Genomic DNA, 14691 nt, shown 5'->3' with positions numbered 1-14691 from the left:
CTGAGAAAAATTAAAAGCAGGTTGTGTTGTGCCCCATACGACAGCTGATCTTGTTGCCTCCTCAGTGCTGAGCAGCTTGCAGTTTAAATACACATTACAAGAACTGTGCAATCCATAGTCTTCAGCAACAAAATCCTTTCCATCAGGCACCATCAACAGCACGTGCAGTAACAACCCATCCTCTTTAGATGCAGTTATTTGTGTCATCAGATTACAGGCTATGGTGGTTGGTGCAGCCTGTGGTGGCTGCGTAACGTTTCTGAGGGCTGTGCCTGTCGTCCACGAGTCCTCACCGCTCAATTTTGAGCAGGAAGGGTTTTCTGCATTTAAACTCTTCTTGCTGGGTTCCTGGAATTCCAGCCGGGGACTTCTTACAGCATGAGCTGGGACTCGCTGTGCAGCCACAGCTGACCTGGCAGCGGTGGGGGTGAAGTCTTTGTTGTCGGCTGCGAGCTCTAAGGATACCTGCATGGTGCAAGGCAAAGCGGGCTGATCAGAAGCCGTGCCCCGTGCAAAGACAAGAGACTGCAACATAAAACTGAGGAAAACGCATTGCATGTGTTGTTCAAGAACTGTGTGAGATCATCACCCCGAAGGCTTACCTTTACGTTCTGGTTACAGACTACAAAAGTCACTGCGAAGTAAACTACATGCAGTTTTATCAGCTAAAGCAGTAAGTCAAGTGTAAAAACATAAAGTTACAGCTGATAATTAAAACCAGTCACAAAGCTGACTGAAAAATTAACAACTACCCAGCTGAGGTGAAAAGTACTGTGACAAAGACTGTTTAGACTAGTATTAGGAAGTATTTCTGTGCAGAAGGGGCTGTTGGGCATTGGAATGGGCTGCCCAGGGCAGGGGGGAGTCCCCGGGATCCCTGGAGGGGTTGAAGAGTCGGGCTGAGCCAGCGCTGAGGGATCTGGGGGAGTTGGGAACGATCGGGGGAGGGTCAGGGTTGGGCTGGAGGAGTCTTTCCAACCTAGGGCTTTTCCAACCTAGATGATTCTGGGATTCCATGAAAGTATCACCACTGTCACTTGCTCCACTTCGCTACAGCACCTGCTGCTTGAGAAAAATTAAAATAAGTGTTTCTCTCTAAATGTTCTCTTTCACTTTTACATTCCCTGCTGATTTTAGCTGTCCCAACTCCTCTCACTTCTGTGGGGTCCTTTTTCTCTCCAGTGGTCTACATATTCCACCACATCTGTCTTCTTTTTGTCTGAGGTTGGGTTTTTTGGCTTTTGTTTTGTTTTTTTAACACTGCCCTGTGTTTGAACTGCCTCTTTCACCTGTCAAGATTTGCAAGAGAAATCGATCGATGTGAATCAAAGTGTGTGCCTGACAGTGACTGAAGAAACATCAGAACAAGGATTAAAGGAATTGCAAGTGTTAATTGCTACAGTCTGCTGGATTCACTCACATGACAAGACAGCAAGAAGGGGAGGAATAAACTGAAGTCTAGAAGATAAGGTAACAGGATAAAGAAAAGGATTGGAGCCATAAGATGACCAAAGAAGGAAAACAAAATAATCAGTTTGAAGAGTTTTGCCTATGACTTAGGAGGGATAAGACAAGATATTGAGGCAAAAAATCCCAAGCAGTATGTATTCCTATAGGGTATAAAGAACATGTCCAAAGATGAGGAGTTCAAGGCCATCGGTCAGAAAGAACCCAAGAAATGGGAAGTGGATTCAATAGCTGCCATCCCTCATCCTCCACACCCTGGCCAGTACTGCTGGACACACAGGTATTGCTGACAGGCATGTATTACATTGAGCAAGTGAAACCCAAGAGAGGGCAACCAAAATCAGTTTTCTTTAGTATCAGCTTCCCCTTCCATAAGTTCTGGCATTGAACCTCGGTATGCTAATCTCCCAAAACACCTCCTTCCACTTTTCTCCTCTCACACCTTGTTCCACTCCATTCTCTCCTGCACTATTTCTCCTCTCTGACTTAACTCCTGCCACACCTAACCTCTACATTTTGTGTTTCACCCTTCTGCCACTCCTCTGCTGGCAGCTCTGCTGAATGGCTTCTCTGGAGGAAGTTTCACAGCCCCTGTGACAGGGAACATCACTCATCCTGTCAGGTACAAAGCAGCAGTCTGTGCTCACATTCTCAATCTGGGAATAATTTCAGAGCTCTGAATGTAAAATTCCCAAATACTCTCTTAAACCTTCACTTGTTAATCTGTTTATCCTCAGAACTGTTAAACTTCTCAAATGTGCTGTGCAGGACTGTTAATCCTTCTCAATCAGAAGTTGAGCATGGTGGTAGAAACTCTGGCTGAGAGAAGGTAACTCCTGAAGTGACAGGGTGGTACCAGTAACAGGGAGCATCTGTGGCAGGAGAGGCCTCAGCTCATGTCACATGTGGAGCAGACGGCAAAGCTCCCAGCCCTGAACACGTGCTACTCAAAAATCTGTCTGTAGAGTGGTTTGTGTACCCAAGCCCTACCCCTCATTTTACCCTGCAGCCAGGGAAACTTCACACAGCAACATCCTTAGACAGGCAGGAGGTTCAAAATATTTCTTCAAAACTCTAAAGCTTTGTGTTATCTTGTATTGGTCTTACAAACCTTCACATCCAAGACCCACCAATTAAAACAAAGAAAGAAAAGAAAGAGGCGGGGTGTGGGACACCCCCCACCCCCCAAAAAAAACCCAGAACATCCAGCCAAAATTAATAACAACAGGTTAACTCAAACTGTGTAAGGCGAAACACATACCTTTAGCGGTCCAACTTGTGTCTGACCTCCCTCTTTTTCCACAGGTATTTCACAGCAGACAGTGAGCAACTCGGACTGAATAACCTTGAATAACTGCAGTGCTGCTGAGCCAACAGCCACTGGCTGAGGGCAGAAAAAAAAATCCATTTTGTGAGATTTCTGTCAGGTTTCAAGAACTAAGGGCATAATATGAAACAAAAGCCTTCTGGGAAGCCCTGGTCAGCCACTCACCCTCCCCACTCCTATATAATTAGTTGTACCAACAGGATTTGTAGGAAAGTTTCTCTTAGGTCCAATTTCAAGTCTCACGAGGACAACAGTATGGAAAACCCTCCCAGTATCCACTGTAAACAGTTCCAGATCAATGCAAAAATGAACATCCCAAATCTTACCAACTGAGCAAAATTTCCATAGTTAAAGATGCTATTTATCTACCCATTAAAAAAAAACCCTCCTGTTAGAACAGATGGGCAGATATCCTTGGTGTTGATTAAAACAAAACATAAGCTGGGCTAACACCTCTCACTGTCTTCATCACATGCAGATGATTATGCAAATATTTTCAGCAAAAAGAAAGATACTTTTTTTTTTTCCCCTCCCCAAATACACAAGTTACACCACTTTCTCACACCTCACATTATTCCCCTTGTCCTGGGCAGAGTAATGATATCGACTGCATCCATGTTAACTCATTCTGTATGGATAAATGAGCTGTGTTCTTACTGAAGACTAATGCTTGTAATTGATCTAATATGCTTAAACAGCAAGAGATCAGTTTTTAAGATAAGGGAAGGACGATTTTTTTTTTGAGTCAGTCTCAAACTCAGAAAATCTTTCAGCTGGGTGATAAGATTCAACAGCAATTAGTTCAACTTAGAGTATCTGCACATAATGTCATTTTCCTTCATAATATCTGGCAATGGTTGATCAAGAAGTGGCTCAGTGAAGCCACGTTACTTTGTTTTGCCTCCAATGGTTGAGATGGCAGCAATTGCAAGGAAGCATTGCAGAAGACTTAAAAAAGCCCCTGCTGTCTGCGTAAGTATTTGGAGGAAACAGAAATGCAAAGAATATCTTTGCTTTTCAACACACCAAGTATAAATGACTTTTAATAAATACCTTTTTCTGTGTGCTTTTTCTCATGTAGATTTTAAAGGCGAGGTCAGAGCTTTGCCAGTGCTTTATCATTGTTGCACCAAAACGGACAGGGAACACAGACCGCTGCTGAAATCTCACCACTGCAAGGAAGACAGAGACTTGTGAGCTCTTAACTGGATTCAGAGCTAACCTGTCTTTTGAGCTTGATCAGGAACAGAGAAATCCTCAGCCTCTGCAGAGAACATGCAGGGTGAGCAGGGACACATAAAAATCAGAAGGTATGCAGGGAAAGTGATGGCACTTCTGAGAAGGATGGACAAACACACACAGAGAGCATCTGCACATCTGCCAGATCCAGAGATCAAGCACGGCTGGGAGCTGAAGGAGGAAGGGCTGTCACTGGAACCCTCAACAAGAATCTCTCACGGTTTCAACCTATTAAATGATGTTATAACTCTGTAGGTAAATACTACTTTTATCTTGTTGTTGCTCACAGGAGCAACAAATATTCAAAATTAAGTGAATATAAACAAACTTCCCCGTGGAGATTGCTCTGTTACACACACCATCATTTAATTTTGCATTACTTATACCAGGCCTCTGTCATCCTAGCACACAGTAAGACTTTCCCTTCTTCAGTGGGAGAACCCTGTCTCATTTTCAGCAATATATTTCAAGACATTATCTTGAGAGTCAAAGCTGAGCTGCAAGAATAATCGCAGGTTCAGGAGAAAAGTAATATCTGCAAGAAAAGACTGAAGGAATTGGTGTTTAGTCTAGAAAAGAGAAGAACAAGAAGTACAATAACAAGAAGTACAATAATAGTGTTGAAGTAGCATGCTTTCCTTGTTCACAATGGATAAAAGTATTCTTGAGATGACAAAAACTGAGGTTAGACATAAGGAAACTTTTCTAAGGAAGCTCAGCACCTCTACAGCTTGCCTGGGACGGCTGTGGAATTCTTCCCATTGGGAATCTTTAATAAGTGAGACAAACAGCTCTCAGGAAAGATTTCGGTACAGTGGACTGACTTGACGGCTTCTTCAAATTATTTTCAGTCCTATCTATTTTTCCAGGTTCCAAAGAGCCGGAATCTAACTACACAAGACGAAGTGCAGGAGCCTGTATTATTTTTATATTACAAAGAGCTAAGGTTCAGAAGAATTAGATGTTTTGTCTGGACACAAATGGAGAATATACAAGAGAACTCAGAATTACCCCAAGACCTCTCAAGTGCCACCCAGAAAGATGCAAAGGCAATGGGAGAGGCATTTGAAATTCCAGTTTCTGGGAAGACTGGGCAGAGAGGATCTTGCTCATACAGCATTCTCTGCTCACTGAGGAGAGAAACACAACATAAATTGTTCTCAGGTATACAAACACTGTGACTCTCAGTGAAGAGAGTAATATCTACTGTTTTGAGCACAAGATCTCTCAGATCCAGCAGACTCTGAGCTCTTGCAGATGTTACATGACATCAGCATCTGGAAAAAGTACTTCTTTGAGATATAAGTATCGCTGATCTTTCTAAAAGTACTTTATCAACCTCATACTACTGCAGAAAGGATATTGGCTTTATATTGAAAGGAAGGAATGGGCTTACTGCCCCACTATTATGTCCCTAGGAAAATAAATTTGAAAACCCCAATATGAATACCTTTTAGAAGCAAAAAAATAATTAAAAAAAATCTCTTGTCTTCCTTCACCCTGAGAGAAGCAATCCACTACCTGTAGCACAGAAACTCTGTTAGTAGAGGTGCCACTAATCATACTGTATTTTTCAGTCAGCAATGAAAATACATAGAAAAAGCCACTAAATAATTTCTAAGAGATGAAGGAATCAACAGAACTAAATACCAGAGGGAAGAATAATGCTCTTACCATCATCTGTGATTTTACTTGAAGCTATACGAATTACTTCTGTTGTTATAGAGATCTGCCCTTTTGCATCCTTGGAGGCTCCCACAGGGAAGTGGTACTCAACAAAGAAGGTACTGGGAATAAAAAAGTGAATGGATGATCACAAACCATCAAATATCTAATGTACATAATGTAATTGAACTTAGCACGCAAGTTTCATATTGACAAGTTATTGTTACTCTATTTTTTTTGAATAATTGAACTGTTTTCTGAATTCCTTCAATAGATTACGTATATGTCAGATTCTCCAAAAAAAACCCAAACGTTTGTTTTCAATGTACTGTCATAAAGCACACTGGTACCTCCCCAAAATCCCAGAAAAAACATGGCCTGAAGTGATCCTACCTCAGGATAAATTATTCACCTGTCTAACTTTCAGAAGTCTATGGTTTATAATTTCCTGAGAGGAGAAAAGAAATAGTAAGACCTCAGAAGCCTGGAGAGCTGAGGTAAACTGGACTACAAAACTGATCTCAGCAGAATCTACCATAAGGGCACAAGTAACAAGCTGGCAAGAAAAAAATCCCTCTTACCACTTGTTAGCTGACGCAAGTCTTGGAGGCTTCCCCATTAAACTTTTCTTTCTTGGTGTGATCTGGATGCTCTCAGGAGGGATTTTCAAGCTTTCAATGACGACTCTGGCTAGGTGTATTCGCTCCAGCAGTGCCAACCTGTCTACGCTCAGGGATGTGACATCAGCTGCTTCTGTGGGATCTTCTGGAGGAGCAAGGGCTCTAGTAGGAGAGCAGCTGAGAGATAAAACTGAGAATCAGGACTATATGAACATTCTTAACACAACCACGTGAAGGGGAAATTATAGCTTGGCAGGATATTATTTAAAAACTGTTCATGGTTCACTAAAAGGCACATTTAACATGTATTTTTTACAACACATTTGATGGTCTCCGTAACAGAAACCCTACAATATACAATATCTAGGGTACATAATTGAGGGGGGAAAAAAAAAAGTTACGCAGTTTAACTCTTCAAAAAGAAAAGCTTCATTGAACGTCATATACAAAAAAACAGGGAGAAGGTACAGTTATACACATGGACAAGTCACTGCCGCAGAGGAACAGCAAGATTTTTATCATAACTTAAAATCTCACTTGCACTTCATTTGTGAGACTTGACTTGTAAATGGTTTTGTGTTGTTACCTCTGGAGATAGGAATTTTACCTGAATGTAAAAATAGCAGTGTTTGTAAGAAAAGTTTCAGAAATAATTGTATGAAGCTGAACTTAAAAAAAAAAAATAATCATAAAACCTTAATGGTTTTGTACAAGCTTGATAATTGGGTTTTTAGGGTCACTGTTTTATTGGTTCTATCATGGAAAAAAGGGAATACGATTTAGATGAGGTCAGAACAGAAGTTTAGTTACTACAGCAATAGGAGAGAACATAGATCAGCAAAGAAACACTCTGCTGATGTGAACTCTGTCCCTGTAAAGCAGATACAAATTTTATACGCTTAGAGGCATTGTGCAAAGACAGACAACGGGATGTGAGTTATTTCATACCTGTTACATACACAAGGCCCCAGAACTGCACAAAGCTGGTCTGGAGTCTGTTTTTTTTTCCACACAGGAACTAATTTAGCATGAAGGTTACACAGTGATTATTGTTTCAGGAGTCAGGGACAGAGTCCAGCCTAGAGGCCCACTCAGGCCTGAGCATTTCTGCTTCCACAGTTTCAAACGTTATTACTAGGCTTACTGCATTTTTGGCAAACTTGTGGTTTTAACCAATTGCATCTGAATAGTTTCTTTAACAACATATAGCAAATCCTGGGTGATGCTGATGCTCCATCATTGCCAGTGATGCTATAAGAATTCTCCACCAAAATTCAGTGAACTGTGTGATAATGACAGAGCACAATAACATAGTGTGATTCTTGCTAAACTACCTTACAAGAAGCAAGATGCTGCAAAACAAGTCACTAATGAAAGTATTTACCTGGGTTTAATTTCTATCACCTTCTGATCCTGACCAAAGGCATTGGAATCCTTCTGTGCACTCACTGGATCAGTTTTCTTGAGATTTTCTGTCTTGGTTACTTTTTTGGAGGCATTAGCATCATCATCACTGAGGAAATCACTTAAACTGGAATCAGATTTCTGAAACAGAAATAACACACATAAAATAAGAAGTTAACTATCATTGTCAAGAAGGATTCATAATGGTCATGATACATAAAGAAAGAAAAGAAACATCTTGCAGATCGCATAATTCAAAACAAAGTTGTATCAAAATTTGTCGGGGGTTTAAAGAAAAGTCTTCATGGACAGACTCAATCCTAGCAATTTCCAAACTCAATGCTTGACTTTGTGGTCTTAACAGTATTCTTTTAATAAAATTAATTGTAAGCAACGTTTTCACAAGCTTCTTTATGATATTTAATGCTTATTAAGCCTTACTGATACTGAAATCTGTAGCTTTTCTTTTTTTTTGACGCAGACTTCTGGTTTTCTTCACCTTAGGGACTACATATTAAGCACCTTCCTTTTGATCTCCACTTACAGGAGCTGTGTAAAAAAGACTCTCTAGCAGACTCTGGTCGTAATGGGGATCATTGAGCTCACTGTCATACACCTCACTCCCGAGAGAGAGAGAATCCAAAAGGGACCCTGTCCGATCCCAGAAATGCACAGGAGATAAATCAGCACTGTGGACACAAGAGAAAGAAACATAACTTAGCGTTGCAAGTTCTGCAGTCGGTGTTTTATGAATTCTGACAATACCGTCTGTTCTGTACTGGGTTTGTGCTATATTGGCTCCAGGTACAGCCAAACTGTGCTCACACAGCACCGTGCCCAACCTGATACACGTCTGTGACCCAACGCAACGGGTTATCTTGTGATCGCAACGTGAAACAAGTGTGTGTGAACATACAGCCATAGAATCATGGAGCAGTTGAGGTTGGAAGGGAATTCTTGAGACCATCTAGCCCAACTCCTCCTCAAAGGTAGAGGATGCAAATAAGAAAATTGTCCAGCTGGATTTTGAATTATCTCCAAAACTGAAGATTCCACAACCTCCTGGGGCAACCTGTTCCAGTGCTTGATGACCCTCATCATAACATATATCTATTAATATCTATCTATAATAGTTATCCCTAAGTACTTTATAACTTTTTGAATGCTTTAAGATACCAGTAATCCTTAAGGATGGTTTACTTTAATAAAAAAATAAACACAAGCTATATCTGAGTATGCAAATACAAGTGCCTTCAGAGCATGGTTAGAGCAAGCTAGGGTTGGTTTGGTTTAAGGGTTTTCTATCTGTGCTCTGAGTTCAAAACCATTTTATGACCTGCAAACACTGCAGTGTCACCCAGTGATAAACCACAGGGAAAGAGTAAGTGCAGGGCACAAGACATGAATTGAAATTTTAAACCGTATCTGACACAGAAGCTGTATGCTTCATACTCCTGATTTGGATAAAGACAACCATTTACATCATTTATACTCTTACTACTCCTCACAAAATGAGAGTAAAAGGTCAATTTAATATTTGGAGAAAGATTAAAAATAACTGTCAGTTCTCGCTATTTTTACTTTACAGACTGCAAGTTTTTCAAAGAAACACTGTATTTGTTTTATGTACTTCACATTTTAGGGCACAACAGTTACAACTATTAAATCACTTAATCTTATTAAAGATCATAGTTAATCGTTCTGACATTATTTTTACGTCAAGGGACTCGGAGCTGTCTAGGTTGTCATACATTAGAGTGCAAGCTGAGGTATAAAACACCTCCATCACCTGCACATATGATTCACAGGTTACATTTCCAGAAATGTGAAGAACTTGAAGAGCCAAGAGGCATTTTTCAGTATAAACTGCTCAAATAAAGGTAATTTTGCAGAAACCCCCAGTGCATTACACTCACCTGCCCAACAGTAACTGTATTGCTCTTTCTTCAGAGTTTAGGTCAAACGGCTGGCCTGACACTTCAGATGCGACGAGATGGGGATCTTCAGGAGAGGGCAAAATATCTGAGTCCAAACCTTTTGGGCTCCTAGATAAGAGCGATGGCAGCACAGAGAGCAGTAAAAGGAAAAATACAGATCTTAAGGCATGTTCAACATTAATCCACCAAGGACAAAAATCAAAGGTATGTACAGCCTTCTCTGGTCTGTAGCTTAATCTCTAGATAGACAAAAACTTTCTGCAACTCTGCAGTCTGCTACAAGTCACATTCAAAATCTTACACTTTGCAATGTGTCAGGATCACAGAATCATTTAGGTTGGAAAAGACCTTCACGATCATCGAGTCCAACCATAAAGATTGGCCCAATCTTGCAGTTTAAGCACAATTGCTGCAAACAAGAAGAGTGGGCCTGAGAAAGACAAGCAAGATGTTTATGTGATGTTCCTGGAACATCCAGGTTTTCCTGGAAAGCCCAAAACAATCTACTTTTAAACAAACTGGAATAATTTGAGCAGAAATAATTTAAATTGTGCTTGCAAAAGCAGCATTGTTGACTGTCAAAGACAATTTTCTGATTTACAGCAGAACTAAAGACATTGTTAATCTTTTCCCAAAAATAAGGAAGTTTCTCTTGTAAAAAACATGCATTTGTCTCAATACTTCTAAATTTCAATTTCACCGAATTGAGAACATTTACTAAGCTCAGTACTAAACAAAGTTGGAGTTTGAAGCTGAAAAGGCACAAACACTTTTTTTTCCCCCCAGTATGCTAAGAAAGATATAGAAGAAGATAATGACTACTAATTCTGAGAACACAGTTATAGATGTAAATTTTCATGAGTATTTTGGCACCGAGAAATGCAAACGTACTCAATTTATGCCACTAATTACTTACATTTCTTTGAAAACCTGTTCTCTGTGATAAAGTACCATTTAATTTGCTATGTTCCTCGCATTACTCTTATTCCTTATCAACATTTAATATTTCCTTATCAAATAACTCCATACTAAATATAAATATACCGTGAAACAAGATTAAAATCAATGATGTAAGTCAAATCTTACTACATGATGATTAAAATCAATTCACAAATAGAAATTAATTTCCCGTTTGAACGAGAATCATAAAATACATCACATGAATCTCAGCATATCATGTTTTCCTGGTAAGGTATCAAAATTTATGGTTTGGAGCTTAATGTGACTTCCTCCTTTTCCAGGCTCACTTTGCTGTTGCTTTGAAATTGTCTCTCTCTATAAAAGAAGGCACTTCATTCAATTCAATCTCCATGTCTGGGCTAGACTTCATTGCAGAAACAACCATGGCATCACGGAGTTTATTGCCTTGATCCAAAAGAGCTGAGGAATAAGCAGAAGCATTAAATCTCAGCATTCAAATGCAATTTAACAGCAATGTGTAAACACAATAAATGTGCCAGCTACAGTCAAGAAACTTCTGTTTTCTGCTGTTATAAAGAGATCTTGACATACTGGAGATTAAGTGCGTGCTACACACCATAAAACAGACAGCACAGCTGGGAGAGAGCGAGTCTATCAGTCTCCCACTCAAAGCCGTACAAATAACTCATCTGCACACACCAAGCCAGGCATTAGAGGGGCATTATTAAGATACAGCAGCAAGATTAATTTATGGAAGAGCAGCTCGTCACCTTAGGATGTCTCAACAGCAGTCTAATTTTAGGTCTCCTCTGTAAACATAAAAACCAACTCAACAGACAACACATATGGAAATGTGCCCTACTTTGATGCTCATTTGAATCCAGTCCAGGCGGTCTGTGATCTAAAAGGGATGCTAACTGGCAGGTGATGGAAAAGAAATCATTTTTCATCTGAGAATGCACAGAAACCCTCCTAAGACCTGTTTGAACGTGAGTGGCACCGTTGATGGATGTCTCGGAAGACATGTCAATGATTAAACAGCCTGTGAAGCTGAGCTGCTTTTTCTTTTACCCCTCCAGGTCAGCATGGTTTGCCTGATCTGGATATTCAAGCCACCTTCCAACAAGATTAAATCAGTAGTTTTTACATCAAGACCTTTCTGTTACAGTTTTCTGTTTGAAATAACACAGTGAGAGCGTGCAAAGTATCGCTGTCCCTTAAGTCTTTATCTCTAGGTAGGCACCTGAAATATTATCAAGAGCTATTTATTGTGAAACCTAAAAGATGATGCCAATTGTAAACAAACCTGACAGCAGGTCTTTTGTAGCTGGGTTATGCAAAGAGAGCACCCGCACGTTTGTTCTAGCAGGTGCTTCAGGATCTGTGCTGGTGGGAAACGACACTTGCTGATTTGAAGGATTCACTTTCAAACGTTCATCTGGTAAAATCAGATGGTGATGAGAAGCAGAAAAAATGTCCTTTATGTTTTCTGAGTTCTCTTGAAAGAGCAAATGGTCCTTTCCTCTATTGAAAAATGAAACATTATTTCGGTTAACAACTAAAGTGGATCAGTAAAGGGATTCAAAACTCTTCAAACTCTCCCTAGCACTGCAGCTGCCCCCTTTCAGTACATGCTCCAAAAAGAAAAGCAACACATTATTTTAATGACTCCTCATCTTCCACTTATACTGTCAGAGAAAGACCGACTCAAGCTGGAAGTAAAAGATTTGTGGCACCTCTTGTGTCAACTAGCACAGCTTGAATTAAGTCATCATAGGATGTGAATATATATCAGATGAGAAACTGTCCCTGTAAGCTCTGAAATGCTGAACGTTCTGGATTTCATATAAAACGCACTTTCAAAAAGATCAAGTATTCCATAACTCACAAGTGAAGAGCCATTACTCCAAAAAAAGTGTGTGAACTTCAAAATAAACCAGAGTTTTGTCATGGGGAAAAAAAAAGATACCTGGGAATTGTGGCTCTGCTGTTAGTAACGGACTCTTGGCCAGCAATAGTCGCCTGCGCTTGCCTCGACTGCTGTGATGGAGCAAGAAACTGCAGCTTGCTGCTTCCCTGAGCAGCAGCGATATCGGAACTTGTATCTGTGGTTGGGATAGAGCTGCTGGTGTCATACAGGGCTGGCAGAGGTTCTAGGACTAGTGAGACCTGAAAGATAGAAGGTGAAAAGAGTATTTAGTTCTTTTCTTAATTCAGTACAACACACAGTGTTCCACTTGTCACACTACAGAAAATTGTTCCTTTCGACACCAAGTAATATTTATTATCGTACAGTTATGTGACATCATAAAACTCTGACATATTTACAACCACCTATTTCACATTCCACGTTTTCAAATCACAGGCAACCATCTTTCAGGATAAATTATCCAGAGCCAGGGTTGCAAAACAGAACACCACCTTCTTAATCCCAGATTTCAACATCTACAATTTCAGACCAGTGAGGCTGTGGAGAAGTGTTAGAACTAAATATCCATTTTTAAATCTGTTAAAACTCACTCTCAGCGTAGAGACTACAGATTTTCTAAAGCTGAACTACCAATGCCACACATCCTTCCTAACAAAACAGTCAACACCGCCAATATTAATTTTTCATTTGCTCTCTTAGTTTATGCATGCCTTGGACAGAGACCTGGCCTACAGCGTAGCTCATACAGCTTGATCCCAGCACCAGATTATACTGGTATTACAGCAATACAATTTATAATAAAGAGCATAGATGTAAGTACCTGGAGCTCTCCTAGTTTATCAGATGTTGGTGAAACCACAGTGAAAAGCCCACTGATTGGGTGGCTGGGAGAGAGCTGGGACAGTCCAGTGATTTGCACTCTGCCAATTGGAAGGTGGTCAAGTTTGGTCATTACCTCTAGGACAAGCACACCCATATCTGAAAAAATTAGGAAGAGCTTTGTTTCAGTCTCACACAACACGGTCACATTAAACACAGTTAAAACTTTTCTGTTAAAATGACAGAGATGCTAGAGGTTAACATAATGTCGTATCATGAAATTATGTAGAGGCAGCAGGTAAAGAAGTGTTATACTGATAAGAAATTATGATAAATAAGTACAAGTTTACCACAAAAGGACTCGTTACAATTAATGGATTTAAACTGACAGAGGGGAGATTTAGATGAGATCTAAGGCAGCAATTCTTCCCTGTGAGGGGGGTGAGGCCCTGGCACAGGTTGCCCAGAGAAGCTGTGGCTGCCCCCTCCCTGGAAGGGTTCAAGGCCAGGTTGGACGGGGCTTTGGGCAACCTGGGCTGGTGGGAGGTGATCCTCCCCGTGGCAGGAGGCTGGAACTGGATGATCTTTAAGGTCTCTTCCAACCCAAACCATTCTATGATTCTACAAGTAACGGTAGCAGGCACAGGTTTTACAGACTCTAGGCTTGCGTTCATTTCCTGCAGATCTTTCACTAAATTAAGGACCTTAATAATATTAAAAGGTCAACTAAGTACCTTTTTATTCTTCATACCCTTAGAACACTGAAATGCCCGTTTAATGTGAGATGCATAATACTAAAAATCATCTGATCTTGACACTACAAGGACTACAGGAGACTTTTTGCACTAAACCTGACTACTAGAAAGACTGATGCCAGCAACTCCAGGCTGAGATCAATAGCCTCCTGAACCAGGAAAACGACCTAAAAAAGCCATAAATGAGAAGAGAACTGGGGTTACTTGGTGGGTAAGTAACTCGTCGGCTTCTGCGGGTCTCCCCGCAGCTCTGGCCCTGCCCTGCCTGACCAGGGAGAAGCAGCTCTACCTGTCAGGTAAGCAGTGAACTGCCTGGGCCCACAGCGGACGGCGTAGCGGGCGCTGGTTCTCCCCGCCGGTTGTCCCGGCCGGGAGGAGGGCTGGAAGACGGTACCGTCGGAAGTTTCCCCCCACCACCTCAAGCGGACGAGGAGGGCGGCGGCGGGCAGCTTGGGGGCCGTCCATTTAACTCGGGAGACGGTGCAGCGGAGGAAGCAGCGCAGCGGGCCCTCCACTAACGGCGGCAGGCTGGTGGACGCGGGGATGTCGCCGGTACCTGTGGGGACGAAGGACCGAGGGGGGTCAGCGGCCCGGCACGACGCAAGTC

The 14691-nt window shown here is 41.2% G+C and overlaps 1 protein-coding gene across 1 annotated transcript in view; it reads right to left on the bottom strand.

Moving 5' to 3' along the window:
• Nucleotides 1-14691, bottom strand: part of C2CD3 (C2 calcium dependent domain containing 3) — a 54094-nt gene that overhangs the window by 37019 nt on the left and 2384 nt on the right. Inside the window, exons 2-14 of the mRNA XM_026849851.1 lie at nucleotides 14374-14640; nucleotides 13331-13488; nucleotides 12550-12749; nucleotides 11887-12104; nucleotides 10907-11039; nucleotides 9639-9767; nucleotides 8267-8411; nucleotides 7703-7863; nucleotides 6280-6495; nucleotides 5708-5820; nucleotides 3848-3966; nucleotides 2729-2851; nucleotides 1-465 (exon numbers count right to left, since the gene is read on the bottom strand). Of these exons, the coding sequence (XP_026705652.1) occupies nucleotides 1-465; nucleotides 2729-2851; nucleotides 3848-3966; nucleotides 5708-5820; nucleotides 6280-6495; nucleotides 7703-7863; nucleotides 8267-8411; nucleotides 9639-9767; nucleotides 10907-11039; nucleotides 11887-12104; nucleotides 12550-12749; nucleotides 13331-13488; nucleotides 14374-14640 (2447 nt within the window). The remainder of the gene's footprint in view (nucleotides 466-2728; nucleotides 2852-3847; nucleotides 3967-5707; nucleotides 5821-6279; nucleotides 6496-7702; nucleotides 7864-8266; nucleotides 8412-9638; nucleotides 9768-10906; nucleotides 11040-11886; nucleotides 12105-12549; nucleotides 12750-13330; nucleotides 13489-14373; nucleotides 14641-14691) is intronic.

This window comes from Athene cunicularia, assembly GCF_003259725.1.
Source record: "Athene cunicularia isolate RWA chromosome 1 unlocalized genomic scaffold, athCun1 chr1_part1, whole genome shotgun sequence".
Lineage (NCBI taxonomy): Eukaryota > Metazoa > Chordata > Aves > Strigiformes > Strigidae > Athene > Athene cunicularia.
The sequence above is the reverse complement of the archived record's forward strand: the minus strand, read 5'-3'. Positions and strand labels throughout refer to the sequence as shown.